At 44.9% G+C, this 24329-nt stretch overlaps 1 protein-coding gene across 2 annotated transcripts in view; it reads right to left on the minus strand.

The window, feature by feature from the left end:
• The window catches only part of PAIP1 (poly(A) binding protein interacting protein 1), a 456675-nt gene that overhangs the window by 394964 nt on the left and 37382 nt on the right, over positions 1–24329 (minus strand). For both annotated transcript variants that reach the window (XM_069221533.1, XM_069221535.1), the window contains exon 3: positions 949–1146. In XM_069221533.1, coding sequence (XP_069077634.1) covers positions 949–1146 — 198 coding nt within the window. The remainder of the gene's footprint in view (positions 1–948; positions 1147–24329) is intronic.

Raw genomic sequence — 24329 nt, forward strand, 5'->3', positions numbered from 1 at the left:
CTGTAAAATATATAATGATGTGCAAAGTTTAATAGGCTTTTCACTTATTAGCATTGGGGAGGTGGCCACGCTGCAACCCGGAGGCCTAAAATTTAATAATATGTAGCATTTTACCCTTTGTGCCCATGCAGGTATACTTTGTGCCATGCCTGTCTTTTATGTGCATTAGTTGTAAACATAATAATTTTAGCAGACTCAAACTGATTGTATAGGCCCTCATGTGAAGGAGTGATGTGGGTTCTTATTATCTAGGTCTAGAAGACCGAGAAGATGCAACTCTATTACGGTAAAACATGAGATTAGTACACTTGCTATAAAAACATGTTTCATTATCTTATCATGCACAGTTCAATTAAAGTTACGGTTATGATTATTAAATAAAACCAAAAATAAAATCCGACACTGGCAGTTCTGATTAGCTAAACAAACCATAATTCGTACTGCCGCCCTGAAAACTACAACTCGCTCTCCCAAATGGAATGCTCATTACCTCACTTGACAAATTATATCACAAATGGAGCTTCCGACATCACTGTTGACATCACATATCACGCAACATTTATATTATCAATATGAATATAATTTCTTTGTTTATATATGTTATTTAACTATGTTGGGCTTGTAAGTCCTGTTATTTACTCAGCGGGTGTTTCAGTTTTATTTTGTAATCATTAGTTAACTTTAACACGGTGCTTCTACATGTTTACCATACATTAATGTTTTACGATCAGAAGACCTAACTTACCCACGTAGTGTTTTTAATGACTTATTTAATTATGACACACCACATCCAGCTCCGATTCAACCAACCATCTCCATGCAGTCGGGTACAGCGCAGGCTGGCAACAGGTTAGGCTTGGTCTTCAACCTCCCTTCACCCAGAATGACAGGACAAGACGACGTTCATTAACAGACTACTTAACTTATTCCGTAATAAGCATACACTACCTGTCGATATAGAAGTTCAACAAGATCCTGTAAAGTCTCTTCTGTAATGACCCAGCTATTAAGGATTTCTGTAAACTGGGTGATTTCCATTTCAAAAGTGCCTGGTTGCTCAGTTAGATGATTTAGAAAATCTTGAACATACTCTGCAAGGTTAGAATACGGGAATACTGGAGCATTATCATATCCATCGCCATAGTCCTAAAATTAAAAACAGGATTAGTACGTTGATTATCTGGTTAATAAAAGTGTTTGCAATAATATACAAATTAAAAAATGTATTTGTACATTTTCTCTGCTATGTGGGTGCATGTATATGTTTGTTGCACAAAGAGGTGGGGAGTGACGGATTGCTTTATAACAATGGTGAGAGGACTTGAAATTGGTTCAAGACCGTATTTCAAGAGATATTGATAAACATTTGCATCACACATTTTCATTAAACAGTTACATTGTACAGGGAGTGCAGAATTATTAGGCAAATGAGTATTTTGACCACATCATCCTCTTTATGCATGTTGTCTTACTCCAAGCTGTATAGGCTCGAAAGCCTACTACCAATTAAGCATATTAGGTGATGTGCATCTCTGTAATGAGAAGGGGTGTGGTCTAATGACATCAACACCCTATATCAGGTGTGCATAATTATTAGGCAACTTCCTTTCCTTTGGCAAAATGGGTCAAAAGAAGGACTTGACAGGCTCAGAAAAGTCAAAAATAGTGAGATATCTTGCAGAGGGATGCAGCACTCTTAAAATTGCAAAGCTTCTGAAGCGTGATCATCGAACAATCAAGCGTTTTATTCAAAATAGTCAACAGGGTCGCAAGCAGCGTGTGGAAAAACCAAGGCGCAAAATAACTGCCCATGAACTGAGAAAAGTCAAGCGTGCAGCTGCCACGATGCCACTTGCCACCAGTTTGGCCATATTTCAGAGCTGCAACATCACTGGAGTGCCCAAAAGCACAAGGTGTGCAATACTCAGAGACATGGCCAAGGTAAGAAAGGCTGAAAGACGACCACCACTGAACAAGACACACAAGCTGAAACGTCAAGACTGGGCCAAGAAATATCTCAAGACTGATTTTTCTAAGGTTTTATGGACTGATGAAATGAGAGTGAGTCTTGATGGGCCAGATGGATGGGCCCGTGGCTGGATTGGTAAAGGGCATAGAGCTCCAGTCCGACTCAGACGCCAGCAAGGTGGAGGTGGAGTACTGGTTTGGGCTGGTATCATCAAAGATGAGCTTGTGGGGCCTTTTCGGGTTGAGGATGGAGTCAAGCTCAACTCCCAGTCCTACTGCCAGTTCCTGGAAGACACCTTCTTCAAGCAGTGGTACAGGAAGAAGTCTGCATCCTTCAAGAAAAACATGATTTTCATGCAGGACAATGCTCCATCACACGCGTCCAAGTACTCCACAGCGTGGCTGGCAAGAAAGGGTATAAAAGAAGGAAATCTAATGACATGGCCTCCTTGTTCACCTGATCTGAACCCCATTGAGAACCTGTGGTCCATCATCAAATGTGAGATTTACAAGGAGGGAAAACAGTACACCTCTCTGAACAGTGTCTGGGAGGCTGTGGTTGCTGCTGCACGCAATGTTGATGGTGAACAGATCAAAACACTGACAGAATCCATGGATGGCAGGCTTTTGAGTGTCCTTGCAAAGAAAGGTGGCTATATTGGTCACTGATTTGTTTTTGAATGTCAGAAATGTATATTTGTGAATGTTGAGATGTTATATTGGTTTCACTGGTAATAATAAATAATTGAAATGGGTATATATTTTTTTTTGTTAAGTTGCCTAATAATTATGCACAGTAATAGTCACCTGCACACACAGATATCCCCCTAACATAGCTAAAACTAAAAACAAACTAAAAACTACTTCAAAAAATATTCAGCTTTGATATTAATGAGTTTTTTGGGTTCATTGAGAACATGGTTGTTGTTCAATAATAAAATGAATCCTCAAAAATACAACTTGCCTAATAATTCTGCACTCCCTGTATAAAATTCCATTGTTGCATTGCAGTGCTTGGGTACCCTCCAAAGAATTGCATGATAACTATCTAGCAAACATACTATACATTTTACAGTAACACACACACTATTGCTATTGTCTGCAGTAAAAGGGAATTAACTCCTAAAAAAAAAAAAAAAAAAAAAATCCGAAGTGCTTACCGCATCGGTCAAACAAGGTCAAGCCATGCTTGCTCTTACTTTTGTTCCCTGTGAAAGATTACATTGCCTATCGGTTTAGGCTGGACTAGGCTGTGCCACTGCCAGAAAGTTTAATGTGACTTGCGTATTGTTGGTGCCTGTCTCTAACAGCATATTGACCCAGAGAAATGGTTAAATTCTTTGCAAACTTGTGGTTAAGACTAATTCACTTTTTTCAATCCTTTCCTTTATGCTTTTCTTAAATAAACATATGACACAATGAACTTTTGAAAGAGACAAAGAAGCGACACAAAAAAAGATAACCCCCTTCCAAAGTTTAAAACTAACTGCCAAACAATAATGGGCAACTGGGAGGCCCAAAAGAATACACCACTATTGATTCACCACTGGCACACAATTGTGCACTTGCATGCCAAATGCTATTTGAAGATCATATATGTTCTTGAGGGTACTGGGCATGTTTCGGGCTGCTGAATACTCTACGTTCTACGGGAACTGGCGAGATTGACACGTGGATTGTCTCCACAGATGGAGCATAAGGCATCCTATGAAAAGCGCAGCGAGGAAATGGGGGCACAAGTAGGGGACATGCATAAGACACAAAAGCGGCTGTTGTTACAATGATGCAGCTACGTTAGAAGTGACTTTGTCTTCGGTATTTCTCAGGACCCTTTCTGTCGCCAGAGCTCTTCTGATATTAACCAATTGGTCATGTTTGTAGCCTTATCTGTTGCTTGTCCCCCTTTCACTTCCCCTCTTTCACCTGAATATTTTGTTCCTGGATTGCTTGTACTCTGCAACGGTCCTTCACTCCTATATGTGTTCCTACCCCCCTGCAACTTTCTATACAACCCTCTGCCCAGCCAGGTAACGCTCTGCATGTGAAGCAGGAGGAGAGCGTTGTAATGCTATTCAATTATTTACAAAAAATGAGGTGTAAAAAGAATGCGCAGTTGGGATTCAATGGCAATATATGACTAGTTTACTATTATAAAATGTTAAAAGACAGTTGCTTTCTTTGTGGCAACAGTAAATCTGCATGTTTGCTCTATACTTTTTAATTAATCCCTTCGCTGCCAGGCCTTTTCCCCCTCAGGTGCCAGGCCTTTTTTTTGGCTATTTGGGGCAGATGGCGCTTAAGGCCCTATTAACTTTTTGTCCACTTAAGGTACCCAAGCCAAATTTGGGTCCTTTTTTCCCCCAAACATCCTAGTGATTCTAGAGGTACCCAGGAGTTTGTGGGTTTCCTGGGAGGAAACCAAGAAATCAGCCAAAATACAGCAATTTTTTTATTTATTTTTTAAAGGGAAAAAGTGCTGCAGAAGCATGTGTTTTTTTACCTGAAAATGGCATCAACATAGGATTTGCTATGCTACTACAACCATCTTCCCAGATTTCAGGAACAGGCAGACTTAAATCAGCAAGCCACATTTTTAAACACAATTTTGGCATTTTACTGGTACATACTCAATTTTGACTATTTTTTTGTCCTTTCAGCCTCTTTCCAATTAGTGCCAGAAATGGATGTGAAACCAATGCTGGATCCCAGACAGCTAAACATTTCTGAAAAGTAGACAAAATTTGGAACTCAGCAAGGGGTCATTTCTGTAGATCCTTCAAGGTTTCCCTACAGAAAGTAACAGCTAAAATAAGAAAATATTGAAATTGAGGTGAAAAAAACCATTTCAATCCACGTTTTCTTCTATAATTGTTGGCAGCTATAGCAGATTTTTGAAAGCAATATACTGTTATGTCTGTTAGACTCTTCTGGTTGCCGGGATATATAGGGCTTGTAGGTTCACCAAGAACCCTAGGTACCCAGAGCCGATAAATGAGCTGCACCTTGCAAAGGGTTTTCATTGTATACCAGGTATACAGCAATTCATTTGGTGAAATATAACGAGTGAAAGATAGGTATCAAGAAAACCTTTGTATTTCTAAAATGGGCACAAGATAAGGTGTTGAGAAGCAGTGGTTATTTGCGCATTTCTGAATTCTGGGGTCCCCATACTAGCGTGTGAATTACAGGGCATTTCTCAAAGAGATGTCTTTTTTACACACTGTCTTACACTTGAAAGGAAAAAATGTAGAGCAAGACAAGGGGTAATAACACTTGCTCTTCTATTCTGTATTCCCCCAAGTCTCCCAGTAAAAATGGTACCTCACTTGTGTGGGTAGGCCTAATGCCCGCGACAGGAAACACAACATGAGACACAACATTTTTACACTGAAATCTGACATGTTTTTTGGAAAGAGCCTAGCTGTGGATTTTGGCCTCTAGCTCAGCCTGCACCTAGAGAAACCTAGCAAACCTGTGTACCTTTGAAAACATGAAACCTTGGGGAATCCAGAATGGGGTGACTTGTGCGGCTCTGACCAGGTTCTGTTACCCAGAATCCTTTGCAAGCCTCACAATTTGGCAAAAAATACACTTTTTCCTCACATTTCGGAGATAGAAAGTTCTGGAATCTGAGAGGAGCCACAAATTTCCTTCCACCCAGCATTCCCCCAAGTCTCCCGATAAAAATGGTGTTGGAGTCTGGCCTGGCTTATAGTGGGTACCTTAATGGTACTTACACCTTGTGCCAGGTCCAGTTACCCCTTATTAGTAGAATAGAGGTGTTTCTAGCAGCTTAGGCTGATAGAAGGTAGCTATGGCAAAGCAGCTTAGGCTGAACTAGGAGACATGCAAAGCTCCTACTATACCACTTATATCATATAGCACAATATAAGAAAACACAACACTCAGAGTTAATAAAAATAAAGGTACTTTATTTTTATGACAATATGCCAAAAGTATCTCAGAGAGTACCCTCAGTTAGAAGTTAAGTAATATACACAAGTTATATGTACACAAACCCAAAACAGGTAAGTAACAGTAAGAAAAGTAGTGCAAACAATGTAGACTCACAATAGGATGCAATAGGTGAACATAGGTCTAGGGGCAACACAAACCATAAACTCCAAAAGTGGAATGCGAATCACGAATGGACCCCAGACCTATGGGAGCTTGTAGAGGGTCGCTGGGACTGTAAGAAAACAATACCCTACCCCAAGACCCTGAAAAGTAGGAGTAAAGTTCCCCTACTACCACAAAAGGACACAATAGTCGTGACAGGGGGATTCTGCAAGAATCACAAACACCAGCAAAGCACTGAAGACGGTCCCCTTGCCTTACAGGCCCTCAGGTCCAGGAATCCAAGTCCAAGAGTCGCACTAGTGTCCGGGGGGGGAGGGGCAGAAGCCCAGGAAACCCCGGATTAAGGTGCAAGAAGGAATCCTGTGGGTGGAAGAAGCCAAAGATTCTGCAACAACGAAAAGGGCTAGTAACTTCTCCTTTGGATGGAAGATGTCCCACAGTGTGCTGGATGTTGCAGAAGTGGTTCCACGCAGAAATACTACAAACAAGCCTTGCTAGCTGCAAGGCTCGCAGTAGGGGTTTTTGGGTGCTGCTGGGGACCAGGAAGGACCAGGATGTCGACCCTTGGAGGAGGAAACAGGGGGGGGCGCTCAGCAACTCAGAGATCCCCCACAGAAGCAGGAAGCACCCGCAGAAGTACCGGAGCAGGCACTTAGAAGACTGGTGTAACCGGAGTCACAAAAGGAAGGTCCCACAACGTCGGTGTCCAACTTAGATGGTTGAGTACTGCAGGACGGAGTGCTGGTGACCCAGGCTAGGCTGCGCACGAAGGAATCCTTAGAGAAGTACACAGAAGCCGGAGCAGCTGCAAATCACGCAGTACACAGGTTTGCAGTCTAGCATGGGGAGGCAAGGACTTACCTCCACCAAACTTGGACTGAAGGATCACTGGACTGTGGGGGTCACTTGGATCTAGCTCCTGTGTTCCAGGGACCACGCTCGTCAGGATGAGAGGGGACCCAGAGGACCGGTGATGCAGTCTTTTGGTGCCTGCGTTAGCAGGGGGAAGATTCCATCGACCCACGGGAGATTTCTTCTTGGCTTCCAGTGCAGGGTGAAGGCAGACAGACCCCAGAGCATGCACCACCAGGAAACGGTAAAGAAAGCCGGCAGGATGAGGCGCTACAATGTTGCTGGTAGTCGTCTTGCTACTTTGTTGCAGTTTTGCAGGCGTCCTGGAGCAGTAAGCGGTCGATCCTTGGCAGAAGTCGAAAAGGGAAGTGCAGAGGAACTCTGGTGAGCTCTTGCATTCGTTATCTGAGGAACAGTCCAGAGGAGAGACCCTAAATAGCCAGAAAAGGAGGTTTGGCTACCAAGAAAGGAGGATCGTCTACCAAAAAAGGTAAGAGCCTATCAGAGGGGGTCTCTAACGTCACCTGCTGGCACTGGCCACTCAGAGCAGTCCAGTGACCCCCAGCACCTCTGAATCCAAGATGGCAGAGGTCTGGGACACACTGGAGGAGCTCTGGGCACCTCCCCTGGGAGGTACTGGTTAGGGGAGTGGTCACTCCCCTTTCCTTTGTCCAGTTTCGCACCAGAGCAGGGCTGGGGGATCCCTCAACCGGTGTAGACTGGGTTATGCAGAGATGGGCACCATCTGTGCCCATCAAAGCATTTCCAGAGGAAGGTGAGGCTACTCCTCCCCAGCCCTTCACACCTATTTATAAAGGGAGAGGGTGTAACACCCTCTCTCAGAGGAAATCCTTTGTTCTGCCTTCCTGGGCTAGTGCTGCCCAGACCCCAGGAGGGCAGAATCCTGTCTGAGGGGCTGGCAGCAGCTGCAGTGGAAACCCCGGGAAAGGCAGTTTGGCAGCACCTGGGTTCTGTGCTAGAGACACGGGGATCATGGAATTGTCTCCCCAATACCATAATGGTATTGGGGGGACAATTCCATGATCTTAGACACGTTACATGGCCATGTTCGGAGTTACCATTGTGACGCTATACATAGGTAGTGACCTATGTATAGTGCACGCGTGTAATGGTGTCCCCGCACTCACAAAGTTCGGGGAATTTGCCCTGAACCATGTGGGGGCACCTTGGCTAGTGCCAGGTTGCCGACACACTAAGTAACTTGGCACCCAACCTTCACTAAGTGAGGGTTACACATATAGTTGACTTATAAGTTAGTTATGTGCAGTGAAAAATGGCTGTGCAATACCGTGGATGTTATTTCACTCAGGCAGCAGTGGCAGGCCTGTGTAAGAATTGTCTGAGCTCCCTGTAGGTGGCAAAAGAAATGCTGCAGCCCATAGGGATCTCCTGGAACCCCAATACCCTGGGTACTTAAGTACCATATACAAGGGGATTATATGGGTTCACCAGTGTGCCAATGAGAATTGGTGAATTTAGTCACTAGCCTGCAGAGACACATTTAGAAAGCAGAGAGAGCATAAACACTGAGGTTCTGGTTAGCAGAGCCTCAGTGATACAGTTAGGCACCACACAGGGAACACATACAGGGCACATACTATGAGCACTGGGGTCATGCCTGGCAGGATCCCAGTGACACGAGGGCTAAAACAAACATACATACAGTGAAAATGGGGGTAACATGCCAGGCAAGATGGTACTTTCCTACAAATGGTACCTCACATGCATTGGTAGGCCTAGTGCCCGCGACAGGAAACGCCCCAAAACGGAACATGGACACATCAAATGTTTACATTGACAACAGACGTGTTTTTTTTTTTTTTAGAAAGTGCCTAGCTGTGGATTTTAGTCTAACTCAGCCCCACCTGGGAAAACCTACCAAACCTGTGCATTTTATAAAACTAGACACGTAGGGGAACCCAGGATAGGGTAAGTTGTGGCTCTGTCACCAGGTTCTGTTACCCAGAATCCTTTGCAAACATTAAAATGTGGCAAAAAAAAATCCCTCACATTTCGATGTTGCAAAGTTCTAGAATCTGAGGGGAGCCACAAAGTTCCTTCCACCAAGCATTCCCCCAGGTCTTCTGATAAAAATGGGACCGCACTTGTGTGGGTGAGCCTAGTGCCCACAACAGGTAGTGCCCCAAAACACTACATGGACACACAAAAAATATAAAATACATAACTACCTGTTATTGCGAAGGCAGGGGGCACCTGTTTTTTTGGTCCTTGGCTCAGCAGCCATCTAGGGAAACCTAGCAAACCCAGACCTTTCTGAAAGCTAGACACCGAGAGAGTTCAGGGAGGTTTGACTTGCGTGGATCCCCCAGTGTTTTCTTAACCAGAATCCTCACCAAACCTCAAATTTAGCTTGAAAATGACATTTTTCCCACATTTCTGTGTGGGCTCACCGCACCAGCACATATTTCCTACCACCCAACGTTCTCCTCAGTCTCCCCATGAAAATGATACCTCACTTGTGTAGGTGGGCCAAGTCAAGTGACAGGAAAGAGCCAAAAACATGTCGCAATTAAAGGGGAACCAAAAGGGCAGTTTGGGGGAAAAAAATAAACATTTTTAGACTGACAAGTGGGGAAGAATGGTTATCGGTATGGATGCAACAATGCTGGGTGGTAGGAATTTTGTGGATTTCTGCAGATTCCGGAAGGTTCATCACAAAAATGTGAGAAAGTGTTTTGATTTCAGGCAAAGTTTGAGGTTTGCAGCACATTGTGGTTAAGAAAATGGGGTAAGAAAATGGTGTGGGGTGCATGTGAAGCACACCACCGTAGACTCAACCCAGATATTTAGTTTTCAGATGTTTCTAGGTCTCGTAGATTTTTCTACATGTCAGAGTCCCAAAGTCCAAAAAGTGCAGCACTCACCATTCCAAGTGAGACGATTATGAGAGTTAGCCAAGCTCTCATAGCTCAAACGTAAAACCAAAACCCAAAATAATCAAATGTCCTCTTGCTTGCCGTTGGGATAACATCTTTTAGTGTGCAGGGGAGATCTGAAAGACTGTTACCTTGTTCAGTTGGCGTGGAGAAATACCCATTACCAACCAGTATGGGTGTCACCACACCACAATTTATTTGTATTTGTATTATTCATTCAATGGGGAGTGGATCGGGATAAATGCCCCATCTGTCCACCGGTGGACAGAACAACTTCGTCCCCATTTATTTGGGGTGGTGGTATGGACATACACCCAACCCCTTTTTTTGGAAAAAAGTCTTCCCTGGTGTCTGGTGGCCTTTCTGGCTCCCTTGAGGGCAGATGAGCCTTATAAAAATAGACCGATCTGCCCCCAAAGGGGGTTGAAATGGCCAACAGTAATGTGCCTCCATGGGGAGCGACCCTTGCCTAAGGGGCTGCGCCCCACACAGACACACACACCAATCCCTGGTCCCAAGTGGGGCAATCAGATCAGCCTAATTAAAATAGGCAGAAATGGCCTAAAAGCAATTTGCACCCAGGGGAGCGACCCTTGCCTAAGGGGTCGCTCACCACATGTAAAAATCCTAAAAACAAAATTATACCAGATGTCTAGTGGCTTAGTGGTGTCTGTGGGCCGGGTGCAGGACGTAACTGTTACATCCTCGGCACCCGAGCAGTGCTGCCGAGGACATAACCATTACGTCCACGGCACCCAAGGGGTTAATTCAGTTTGAACAATTAATGACTAAGTGCAATAAAGTATACAATCTTTTTGCAGAACTTACTACAAAAGATCTAGGGGAAAAACGGCTATACCCAATATTCTGGAAATTTACTGAACAAATTCATAAGGCTCCAACGGCAGTGGATGAGGAAGTGTAGAACATCCCACAACAGAAAATAGCCCCACGAGGAAAAAGAAAGGAATCAAAACAGTCCCAAGGCATGTATTAAAATAGAACAGAGGCTGTGAAAACAGCTGTCCTCCATTAGGTGTGAGCGCAAACTGTACTGCTGTGCAAGAAACATTTACCTTAACTGCGATGGATCAAAGAACTCCAGCCCTTTCCATGGAGGAAACCAGGGATGCCCCTCTTCTGTGCTCAGTACCATTAAGTCCTTGTGCAAGAGCTTTCCCTCTACCTCACGTAAGAGGTCTGCTCACCGAATAGAGGAAGCCAATTGGTAATGGTTGCCAACAGCTCTTAGCAGCTGGACAAAATCTGGCCGCGGGCTGACACCTTCTCCTACATGCCGTTAACAGAAAGAAAGCCCCATTTCCTGGTTATGTCCACAAGCAGACAGACAGCGATAATGCCCAGGGCAGGACAAATGGGATTACTATCCTGTCCTAGAACATAGCCGGGTTGCAACCAAAAACTGGAGGATATCGATCAAATAAAACTTTTGAGCACAAAGGAGATATGTTGCTTCCAGGAGACGTGGGCAGCAAACACTTTTAGCGCTCTGCAAACATCCCTGGACTTTAAGGGTTTCCCATCGAGGGTAGCAAACTAAGAGGGAGAACAGGAGGCCCTAACTACAAGGATTGCAATGAAGCTAGACTGCACAGCAAATCAAATTTCTTCAACTGCATCCCCACTTAACACACTGCTCATCATATTTGTCAAACACCAGAGGAAATTTAACATTACACTGGACGTCCTAACCGTGTACTTAAATTCCAGCAAATACATTAAGTTTGAGGATCAACTTGCACCCTTAAAAATCAATTGTTTGCTGCATAAAGGATAAGTCCCTCAGTAACTGCAAGCATTATCTCCTTATCTGTGGACCCTTTAACATCATCCACAAGACGATCCAAGGGAGATCACGAAATACGTGGAGAATAGTTGGGGTATCCCGTCACCTGAAATGACTAGTTCTCTTCCCCTTAGCAGGTGTAATAAAGGCAGATTATTCAGCGATTGTCTTACCAAATCACAGATAAAACTTTTCAAAATGCCTATATTCCGGAACAGTAGAAGATCTAGCTTAATTGGCTGCATTCTCTTTCCCAACGAAAGCTTGGATTTGGTGTTGGACACTAAAGCACCTCAAAGACCAGAGGGCGACCACGACCCTCTAGGCTTTAAGTGTGCAGCCATGACTAAGCAGAAAAAGGTTGGATGTTTCCCCGCTAGCACTGCCCACAAATAACAGCAGCTGAGCAGTAAAATGGTACAGAGAACTACTTGAACAATGAGACCTCACTAAAGGCGAGCCTGGAACACTTTCTATCCAGCACCATGGATAGCGAAGAGCACGAGGCAATACTAACACACTATATCAAACCGTCAAAGGAACTTATGCAGCACTGGTCTGTACCATGGATATCAAGAAGCAAAAGCAGGAAACCAGACAAAAGATGGTTAGAAAACAAGTGTACAGTAGCCAAGAATAAACTGAAACAGGGGTACAACGAGTGGCATAGCTCTCAAGGAAAAGAGAAATCCTTTAGGGCCATAAAGGAAGAATATAAAGTGCTACTCAGGGCAAGAAACTGAAATACCAGCGAGAAGTGTGGCAAGACCTGATCAAGGAAGCATAAGAAAAGGATAGTAAATCCTTTTGTAGGGAAGTTACAGAAATATTCAGAGAAGGTCTAGGATCTCTGGAAAACTACATTCCAGAGCAGACCTGGGTAGACCATTATCAGACTATATTACTGTGGCGACCGTACAACCGGCTCTGGTCAATTGCAGTTACCCCCTGCCAATGGAGCAGCTAAACATTCTGCACCCAAAAGAAAAAGAGCAATCTTGGACCAGAAGGCCAACAAAGAACCCAGCTTAGATTGCTTACCAGTCGATATGTGAGGTCTATACTACAAGGCTTGGTCTTTGGCTATGACTAAGATGTTTAATGCGATCCTGAGATCAAATAATGTTCCACGCTCCTGCAGATCCACCATTATAGTCCCCCTTCCACAAAAAAGGAAACAAGTTGCTACCGTGTCAGTATAGGCCAATATTGCTTAAGTACAGTACTGGGAAAATCATTGGGTGTATCCTTTTGAACAGACTTCAGGCCTGGGTGAACAAGAATACAGTGCTCAGACGGGGTTTTGCAAGGGCATCAGTACTATAGGCCAAGCCATAAACTATTCACGATATGCATGAAATATACAATGTTGCATAAGCACCCTATTTGTCCTTTATTGATCTCAAATCGGCCTTAGAACTGGTAAATAGTACCAAATTGTGGGAAACGCTTAGAAAACAAAGAGATGAAAAAGATCTCTTGCATGTTATCTATATACAGCGCAAAGACAAGCGAGCTTGTGTTCTCTATTGAAGTAGAGAAGAATATACTCTCTATTTTGACATCTGTTCAGGGGTGGGCCAGGGATGTGTCCTTGCCCCACTGTTGTTCTCCCTCCTCTTGAATGACTCCAAAGAATTCCCACGCGAGGGGGGTGGGGGGGGACACAAATATGCACAAAAGCTGGGTGTTAACTTGCCATCCTTGGCGTGGGGTCCCCTAAATTTTTGTCTCTGCTTCCCAGGTTGCTGATGTGTGCTGGACTCCGTTTTTGCTGTTTTTGATACTCTGGGAACTTTACCACTGCTAACCAGTGCAAAGTGCAAGAGCTCCTATGTAAAATGTTTGTGCAATTGGCTTATCCATGATTGGTAAATTTGATTTACTAGTAAGTCCTCTGTAAAGTGTACTAGAGGTGCCCAGGGCCTGTAAATCAAATGCTACTAGTGGGCCTGCAGCACTGATTGTACCACCTGCATGGGTAGCCCTGTGAACATGTCTCAGACCTGCCAATGAAGTGTCTGTGTGTGCAGTCTTGGACTGGCAATTCGACTTGGCAAGTGTACCCACTTGTCAGGCCTAAACCTTCCCTTTTCATACATGTAAGGCACACCTAAAGTAGGCATTATGTAGCCCCATGGGCAGGGTGCAGTGTATGTTAAAGGTGGGACATGTACTGATGTGTGTTACATGTCGTAACAGTGAAATACTGCTAAATTCAGTCTTCACTGTTACAAGGACTATCTCTAAAATACGTTAACATGGGGGCTGCCTTTGAATAGAGAGCAGATAGAAATATGGAGTTTAGGGTCTCTGAAATCACAATTTAAAAATACATCTTTTAGTGGAGTTGGTTTTTAGATTGTTAGTTTGAAAATGCCCCTTTTAGAAAGTAGGCATTTTCTTGCTTAAACCATTCTGTGACCCTGCCCGTTTGTGGATTGCCTGTCTGGGTCAGTTTGACAGTTGGGCTGTTTGTGAATACCCTCAGGACAGTGCGACAATGGGAGCTGTGGTCTATCCCCCATATCCCGATGAGCCATCTGTGTTAGGGAGGAGTGGTCACTCACACCTGAATGGCCTGTGCCTGCCCTCTTACAATGCAGTCTATAACCCCCTGGTGTGTGTCTGGGGCTTCGCCTTGGCAAGGCAGGACCTTGTGAACAACAGAGACTTTCCTCTGAAGTAGGCCTACTTCAAAGGCTAAAGGGGTATGAGTATTGGATCCAAAATCTCTGAAAATTATATCACTTCTGGATTCAAGTGGAACTTCTGCCAAGGAGAAGAGCTGAAAAGTGCTTCCCCTGCCTGTGACTGTGCTTCCTTGGACTATCCTGCAGTTGATGCTTCTGCCTAGGAAAGGGGACCAAGACTGGACTTTGTTGTGCATTCCTACTCTAGAAGAATCTCCAAGGGCTTGAACTGAGCTTGCCTCCTATGTTGAAGTCTCTGTGGCTAAAATCGGAGCTCCACCTGCATTGCGGCTGGGGGATCGGCGCATTGCGGCTGGGAGATCGACGCATCGCGGCTGGAGAAACAACATGCAACACCCACTTGCGGCTGCTGATAATGACACAAACCCCACGCAGCACGGTTTTCTGACACCGTGCGACAGGATTTTCCATGCATTGTCCCTGGGTGTGAAAGTCATTGTGAACCTGCATGGATTCGTGGTGCTCCCTCCGGAAATCAACGCATTGCTCTCTTGCGTGGGAGAAAAACAACACATCGCGGACCGGTGAAGAAACAACACACGGTCTCCCTTGCAAGGAAGGAATCAACACATGGCTGCCTTTTCTGAAGCACGCTCGCCCGTGCGGCTTTAAATTTTACACTAACCAGGTACTTTGTGCAAAATCATCATTTCCATTGTTTTCTATGGAGTAATACTCATTCTTTAGAAAATTCATATTTTAACTTGTGTGTGTTGAATTTGTAATTTTGCTTGTTTGATTAAGATACATTTTCTCTTTTTTTCTAAACTGGTGTGGTGTCCATTTTGTAGTGTTTTCAATGTTTTACTGTGTGTGGTGTGTTGGTACAAATACTTTACACATTGCTTCTGAAGTAAAGCCTGCCTGCCTGCCTGCCTGCCTGCCAAGCAACCAAGGGGGGTGAGCAGGGGTTAATGGAGTGGAATTCTCCTTTAACCTGACTAGAGTGAGGGTCCGTGCTTGGACAAGGGGTAACCTGACTGCCAACCAAAGCCCCATTTCTAATTCTGGGCAAAAAAAAAAAAAAAGTTATTGTCCTCTTTGCGGATGACAGAGTAATTTTATCTCGCACACAAAATGAGCTACGCAGGAGGTTGGGGAGTTTCAAAAGCTACGACAGCCAAAAATACCTTGTTAATAACATGCATAAGACTAAAAGTAATGCTGCTGGTACTATCTTCAATGCTGATAAAACCACAAAGAATTGCTGGCAAGGTACTAGAAAATGTTAAGGTCTACAATTATCTGGGGATCTCCTTCAACAACAAGTTGTCCTACGATGCCCATGTTGATAAGGCAGATGCCACTTTATAGTGGGCGGTCAATGCAATCCTGAGGCTCAAGATTAAGATTCCCAGCCACTCACTGAGAGTCATCCGCCAAGTATACACGCAAAAAGCAGTGGCAGCAGCAAGCTTTGGTGCAGAACTATGTGGGTATAGCAACATTAAGTAGCTTCACAATATGAAAGTGCTTTCTTGACATCTCTATTACATCTGCTTCTTCCCTTGTATCTGGAAAAGGGCCTGGTCACCAGTTGCAAGCCCATTGCTCTTGCCCGGTCTTGTACTGACTAAGCTTAAACCCCAATGCCGCATAGTCCTATCTGAGAGCAATGCTCAAAGTGCCGCCTGTTGGGAAAATCCATGATAAACCGTGGGCAAGCTACGTAAGAAACTGCCTCCAAAATCTTGGTCTTAAACATCTTTAGTCAGGGCCAGCCTACATTCCCAGTACCACTGCTGTTATAGTCAAAGAAGCATTTTTGCACACTAAACTCAAGGTTCGTATTGGCTTGTCTATTTTAACTTGCAACTACCTGCACACAAAGCATACACGGAGCATTGAGCAATATCTGAATGACATTAGTTCCGAGGCATGCTGCATTTCATGCCTAAAATTTTGCAGAGGCACTTTGCCCATTAAAACGTATACTGTCAAATTCTGTAACAGCCACATCAACTCTGAGCTCTGTTATTGTAAAGTGGGTGAGGAGTCAATAATGCACTTTATGCTATTTTGCACTAAGACTAACACTGATATAAGCACTAGATGGTTTATAACACTGCTCAAACAATTTTAGATCGCATCTTGCAGAGAAGCACTAGCACTTTGTGCCAGATCATAAATAACAAACGTCTAAAAGCCTATGTCCAGTTATATTATGGAAGCATGATTCAAAACAAGAAGGGCATAGAAAGGCTTACTACGGGATGTATGTCGGAACGACGCCTGCCGGAACAACGAATGCCTGAACAACGAGGTCGGAACAACGACCTCGTTGATACCACTAATGCCTTTACCACGAATGCCTTAATTATTTTTCGTTGTAAAGGCATTCCTGGTAAAGGCATTAGTGATAGGCATCCGTTGTTCCTGCATGCGTCCCCCCTGGCCCTCCCACCTCCACCCCTAAAAATTCTCACTCCTCCCCACCCCCCCTAAAACCACACCAACCCCCCACCCTTGCCCCTAAAACTACCCCCGCCCTGCCCCTAAAACTGCCCCCCAACATACCCCCAAAACCTGAAAACAACCCCATCCCTGAAACCTAAAGTACCCCCACCCGTAAAACTACTCCGAGCCCCCCACCCTGCCCCTAAACCCCCCAACCCACCCCTAAAACTGACCCCCACCCTACCCCCAAAACCTAAAACAACCCCAACATCCCTTAAACCTAAAGTACCCCAACCCCCACCCCTAAAACTACTCCGAGCCCCCCACCCCCCACCCCGCCCCAAAAACTGAAAATACCCCGACCCCCTACCCCTAAAACCTTCAACCCCCCACCCCGCCCCTAAACCAGAAAATACACCCCCCCCGGCCCTAAACCTAAAACCCGACCCCCCTGCCCTAAACCTAACACCCCACCCCCGCCCCTAAACCAGAAAATACCCCGACCCCCAAACTTAAAACCCCGACCCCCGCCCCTAAAACAGAAAATACCCCGACCCCCCAGCCCTAAACCTAAACCCCCCTCCCAACCGCCAAAACAGACAATACCCGACCCCCCACCCCGGGCCCTAAACCTAAAACCCTGACCCCCCGCCCCTAAACCAGAAAATACCCCAACCCCCCACCCCCGGCCCTAAACCTAAAACCCCGACCCCCCCCGCCCCTAAACCAGAAAATACCCCGACCCCCCTACCCCCGGCCCTGAACCTAAAACCCCAACCCCCCCAACCCTAAAACTGAAAATACCCCGAACCCCCACCCCACTTACCTGAGTCGTTGCCTCGTCGCGTCGTCCTCCTCAGCCGACTCCCTTGTTTGTGCCTTAACCACACACGTGCGTTGTTCAGCACATGCGTGGTTAAGGCACAAAACAACTAAGTCGTGGTTAAGGAAAACGTTGTTCATCTTTCGTTAACCAGGACTTCGTTGTTCCAGAGTCGGCCTTAAGGGCGTTTCCCCTTACTACAGCTACTGATTAACTACAGCCTTACCCAATCGGTATTGTTTTTACCGAGTTTTGATTGATATTTTATATAACTAGAAAGTCTAATGTTATTGAAACATTATTATCTTATGGCATAAATATGCTAGTAAAGAGTGATGATGTGATGAGAGTGCATTCAGAATAAGGTCTCTTAAGTTCTGACATAAGCCAAGACCTTTTGATTTTACTGAAATATACAGTACTTAGAGGGCCGTTCAGACAGCCCAATTTATCTACTCCAATGCCTTGTCATGGGTTGCAAGTGCTATATAAATACATTTACAAATACAATTACTGGCAGTTTACTATGTCATTCGCATTTTAATTCCGCCCAACAAAGCATACAGCACGGGCCAACGGGTCATCCCTTTCAGCTTGTGGCTGACCTTACTGTGAGTAAAGACCTTCTGCCCTCTCGCAAGGACAACATACACACACAAATTATTACCCTTTAGTGCTAGGGACTGCTATGGCAATGCACTCTTTTTGAGACCAAATAGTTGAATTTTGCTTTAAGCAAATTTTTTTATTTTTTTTTCCGGACTGATGAGTCTGGCAGACTCTCTAAGAATTAAGTTTTGCAAATCATGACAACAAAACGAGTAATGACAGAGCCGAAAAGACTGATGGCCAAAGCCAGAACTACTGGCTTTGCCAATGTCAGTAAAATACCGAGTTAAGTGGCTCGCTTGGGGTGCCTGAACAACTGGTGTTTCGAAATGCGGTGAGGCAACTTTTACAAACAACTCGATTACTTACCAGGTTGCACTTCGTTTTACTTTCAAAGCACAGCCAGGGTGACAGTTATGTTTAAGGATGTTAGCCTGGTTCTGCCATATAGACCAACGTATGCGTTTTTTATGTGTTACGTATTTTGCTGTGGGGACCAGGAACTCCTCGGCAGGCTTCCCAATGATCCCAGCAATTCACACTTTATGTAGCCTTACACTCAATGGTAGTGGGGAAGCACGGAGGGAGAAACCAATTTCCACACTATGATAATGAAATAGCCCACCCATGACCATAGTACTCTGGAGGGTATGAGCAAAGTAGGAGACAGACTTGGTGACGCAAACAAAGATACGGAATGTGGTGGAGTTTGTGAACACTTAAAATAGGTTTAGCAAAAGCAGATTTACAACTTGCAATATCTGAAACATAAATCCTAATTTCTCCTCCGACTACACCCAGCACTTTGATACAGAGGGAGTTCTGGCACAAGAAAGGGAATGTGCAGTAACTTCCCAATGCTGGCACTCTGTGGTTAACCATTAGTCTAGCTTCTTGGGATGGCGCCAGATCAAATCGCCCAGGTTGGTCTCTTGTGACTGGCATCAATAAAAGGAAGCTCAACCACAGATTAGATTTCTTACACTAGGCTTCGTCCTGGATAAACATTTAATTTACATGACAATGAGGGGCAGTGTGACAGCAGTAGAACATTTGGCTCCTATCTATAAAGGAATTGATGCTTATACAGCAAATGATTACTGTGAATGACTATCTAGTAGCACTGGTCTAATCCTAACCACAATTGATGACCGTATCAGATCACTCAACAAGGACTCGTATTTTAGGCCCACTCTGTACATTTGCATAAGAGTATATTTGGTAATGATCGTGTTTTTCAACTTAGGCCTGAATTTCCCATCAGCTGTACTAAAGTGTATTGTGTATATAACGATTTGTTTACTCGTTATCACTCGAATGTGGATATTCGGACTTTGTACAGACCTTCCACCCCAAAAGACAACATACCATCTCCATGTTTCCTCTTCCTTGATGATATGAGTTATATGGGGCACTAATGTAACAATCACTGGCTTAATCAAATAGTGCTGGCCTTGGTAAGCTGGTGCTACTTTTTATTATTATTTTTTTAACGCTGGCCTACGTCACAAAATCAAAAAGAAAGTATGTTACTATTAGCTTTAAATTACTGTAGCTTGAAAATGTAGTTTAAACACACTGTGTCTGAAAAAAAGAAAAAGAATAAGCATGAAAAGAAAAAAGTGTTTCAAAACACCACAAACTGAGATCCAGGAAGATGGTACGCTGATGGAAGTGTGGCGTAAGAATAACTTGAACAATGAACACAGTGACAGAGAAGAACTAATCGCACCGCTCTCGGGAATAAAGATTCGAAGACTGAAAACTAAGACTGCCAACCATCTGTTGCCAATGGTTTCCTTACAAATATGGTAATGGGGGGTTAAGGGAAGGGTAATATAATTTTTTTTTAAACTGAGTGGGGACGCTCTTATGCGCAAATATTCTAGCTCTATAGGACATGGACTACTAATAACTTATATGAACACCATCGTAGAGATTGGTCAGGACAGCTGAGGCGAGACCCGGCATGGACCCCCAGCTCTTACAGGGCAGGTGAACCACTGGCCATACTCAACTCTGCACGGTGTGGGATCTAATATGGGAACCCAGTTGGGATGCACAATACTATTGTACAGTTTATTAGAAAGCGGGTGGGATAACCTGTGTATAAACTACACAGGGTGGTGGGCGATCTCAAATGTTACAGTTATGGTTTTCGTATGATTGTCTGGGGCGGGATGGGTGGGGGAATAAAGTTATAGCTGCTACTTGTTCGGTTAGGATACATCACAACACACACCAGGGCAGACTAAGAAGCACAGGGTTATGGAAAAGTGGGGCGAAACACAGTGCCTTCCAGGTAGGAGAAAGAATTGCGAGAAGGGGGAACAGGACACAATACCGACAATATGACAACACTGTAAGATGATATCATGGAACATCAGGGGGTTCGGCAGCTACGTTAAGTGGTACAGGATATATTTGTATTGGGTGAGCATTGCCTGCCTGCAGGACAAACACCTACCGGAGGAAGAAGTAAAATTTAAAACAAAAGGGAGGGGGCAACTACACACGTCAACCTTCTCTTCCTACATCTGGGGAGTATCGATATGGGTGGCACTAAAGGTCCCATTTCAGATGACCTATTTAGAGGCTGATCCACATGGCTGATATGTATTGCTACAAGGGGCACTAGATGGAATAGACATAACTATACTCAACGTATATGCGCAGAATGTGATCAACAGAATTTTCCACAAAAATGCAAACACTGTGAATGAGTAACATGATGGACAGACTGCTGTAGTTGGGAGATTTTAACTGTGTGTTGAATGAAAATATGGATAGGCAGCCCTCGGGCCCTACGAATAAGCCAGGAATGGTGAGAATGCTGGCTGAATCATGCAAAACTTGGAATGTAGAGATGTGTGGAGGGAACAATACCAGACACGCAGAGAGTACTCCTGTTATTCGGCCACATATAATACATACAGTAGGTTGGACAGAGCACTGGGCTCGGGCAATGTGAGGGTAGAAATACACAAGGTGGGATACCTGGGTAGATATCTCTCTGATCACTCCCCTGGTGTTGGAGTGGAGTGGCAATCAAATCGAGATTAGAGGGAGGTACTGGCGCATGCAAAACAGAGGCACTGCTAGATACCCCATTTAGCCAGGCACTGGGTGAGAAAATCACAGCATACATGGAGAACAACTAGGACACAGCGAATAGTAAGGGCATGGAATGGGAAGTATTAAAGGCAGTTAGTAGAGGAGAATGCATGAGTAAAGTATGTGGTATGCAACGAAAACTGGAGACTAAGCTAGGAGACCTGGAAAGTGATTTGTCAGAGGCCCAGGTGCAGGGAGAAGATGCATGGCTGGAGGGGGCACTGTAGTACACATTAAGCGAAGGTTGGAAGGAAGATACATGGGATAGATTGGACAAGTTTGTGAGAAGGGAATACCAAGAGAGGCTACCTGGGGGGTGGGGAGGAGGACGTGGACAAGCCTAGCAGAATGTCAGGATGGCTATTTAAACAAGAATCGGTCAGAAATCATATAGTCATGTTACGTAGACGAGATGGGTCGGATGTCAACACCCAACAACAGATTAACAATACACTGCAAGAACATTTGCAGGATTCATAATCAGGGGGTAGGGGGTTAGAGGAACAGGAGCCAGCTGAGTATTTGGAGAGAGCGGGGCTGACTGACTCACACTGGGAAGAACTGGAGGGAGACATAATACTGGAGGAAGTTAGAGAAACAATTAAGAAGCTGAACAGAGGATAAAGCGCCAGGGGGAGATGGCTTCCTGGCTGCGTTCTACCAGGTGTATGCAGTACAGTTGGCAGGTTCACTACTGAAAGTGTAGAAGGAGGCTAAGGAGAGAGGGGAACTGTTCCAGACTCTTAGGGAAGGGATGGTGGCATGGTACACAAGCCTGGACAGGATGCAATGGTCCCGCCTGCGTTCAGACTCCTCACAATGCTTAATATGGATGTGAAGGTGCTGTCCAAAATTCTGGCAGTTGTTGGGACAGTGGTACACGATCAATGTGGTTTTATACCAAGACGCAGCACAGCATTAAACCTACAACAACTCGCACATGTAATGCATGTTGCGAGAGGGAGGGATGAGGACCTGACACTGGTATCAATAGACATTACGAAGGCATTCAAAATTAATGAATGGCACTATCTACAAAAAGTGCTTCAACACTTGGGATATGGCCCGCAATTCCGACATTGGGTTAACATACTACATACATTACGCAGGGCCAGGGTCCACAGTGGGGGAATGATGCCGGAAGACTGGGAAGTGGTAAAAAAGCATGAAGCACGGCTGTCCACTTTCACCACCATTGTTCATGCTGGCAGCTGGACGCAGGGATAAGAGTTGGGGAGACAACACACTTGATATCCCTATAGGCAGACAATGCACTCTTCTACTTGCAGAGACCAGCGTAAACAGTACCGCAACTACTACATCAACTGGATAAATTTGGGGAGATAACAGGTCTTTGTGTTAATAGACCAAAGTTGCTAGTATTCCTCCTGGGACAGCTAGTGAGGGTCCCAGAGACAGAGCTGGAGCCATTGGGCCTCCATTGGGAAACGTTGTCTTTCAGATAACTAGGCATTAGGGTGGGCCACAGTCTGGAGGATCAACAACACCTGTGTACCGACCCCTTGGTGACCAAGTCGATCTGCTTCTGGAACATACTACTGCTCTCCACGATGGGGAGAGTAGCAGTGACAAAAATAGTATTCCTCCCTGGATGCCTATACACTCTTCAAAATGCACTGTATACCCGGCCCTGTAGCTTTTTCCAGCAGCTGGATAGTCTTCTGACATTGCTGGTCTGGGCGAGTAAGAGAAGTAGGGTCGCACTCACTCAGCTAAAGAGAAACCTGTAAAACAGGGGCCGGAATCTTCCAAACTTGGAACTGTATTACTACGCCTCTAAGCTGCAATATGTTGCACATTGGGCAACGGGGGAGGAAAACAGATGACACTCCTACGGGGTACATATGGAACGCTCTCCTTGATGGAGTTGCTAATGCGCGAGCACGGGTTCCGCCAGATACCCCATACTTGATACTGCAGACTGCAGAAATATGTTAACGAGTGGTCACAAGGGTGTTCAAAAACCACCCTTTGCCAGGGACCTAGACGTATGGATGCTGCTCCCGTTCTGCCATATACAACAGGTCATGGCTATGGTCAGATGGAGGAAAGGAGGGTGCACAACACTGGGTGACTTGTGCCCGGGAGAGGTGTTCATATCATTTGGTGAAGCACAAACAGCGTTTGGGGCAGGAAGGGGGCAATTTCTTCAATATGCTAAACTAATGATTCTGGCATGAGAAATCTAACCCGACTGCCCAGATGCTCCTGAAAGTACCAATTACATTGCAATTAATGTTAAAGTCAGGAGCGATGAGACACATGGTAGCACACCTATGTAAGACACTGCAGAAGGAGTGCGGAAGGAATCAACTGTCAGAACAGCATGGGAGGGAGAGCTGACAAACCCCCTTACAGACTCCAACTGGAATGCAGAGTGCCAGCTAGTCAAAACGTGCGTCCTGCAACGCACAATTTAAATTAATCCACTTTAATTGCTTGTACCGCACATATATAACACCAAACTCAGGAGTATGTATGTGGGCAGGGGGGCATGTTGCTCTAGATGTGGTGAAGATGGGGCCACATTCCTGAATATGGCATGTATCTGTCAGGCGCTCCAACAATACTGGCAATAGGTTATGGGCCAACTAAAAGGTGACGCCGATGCCCTAGAGCCATCCCCTTAGGTGTGCCTATTGGGAGCCATAAGAATGCCAAAAGAGGCCAGATTAGGTGAAAATGTTTTGCAACTGGCAATGGTATTGACAAAAAGGAAGATAGCCGCTGGCTAGGAGTGAGGTTACCCTCTATTGAGCTATGGCACAGAGGTGTGACGGAATGGGCTACAGCAGAGGAAGTAAAAATGAAACATACTTGCAGAGATGATAAATTAGAGAAAGATTTGGAAGCCTGGGTGGCATTTCTGGAGAGGATGAGCAGCACAGGAGCGGAAGATGGTGAATGGAAGGAACACGCAGGATACAGAATCACAAGATAGTCAGGAGTAAGTTGTGGACTGTGCAAAAGAGGGGAAAACTGACACAAAGAACAGAGACTGAAAAACAATAAGGATGAAGACCTAC

Source organism: Pleurodeles waltl, chromosome 1_1 (genome assembly GCF_031143425.1).
Source record: "Pleurodeles waltl isolate 20211129_DDA chromosome 1_1, aPleWal1.hap1.20221129, whole genome shotgun sequence".
NCBI lineage: Eukaryota > Metazoa > Chordata > Amphibia > Caudata > Salamandridae > Pleurodeles > Pleurodeles waltl.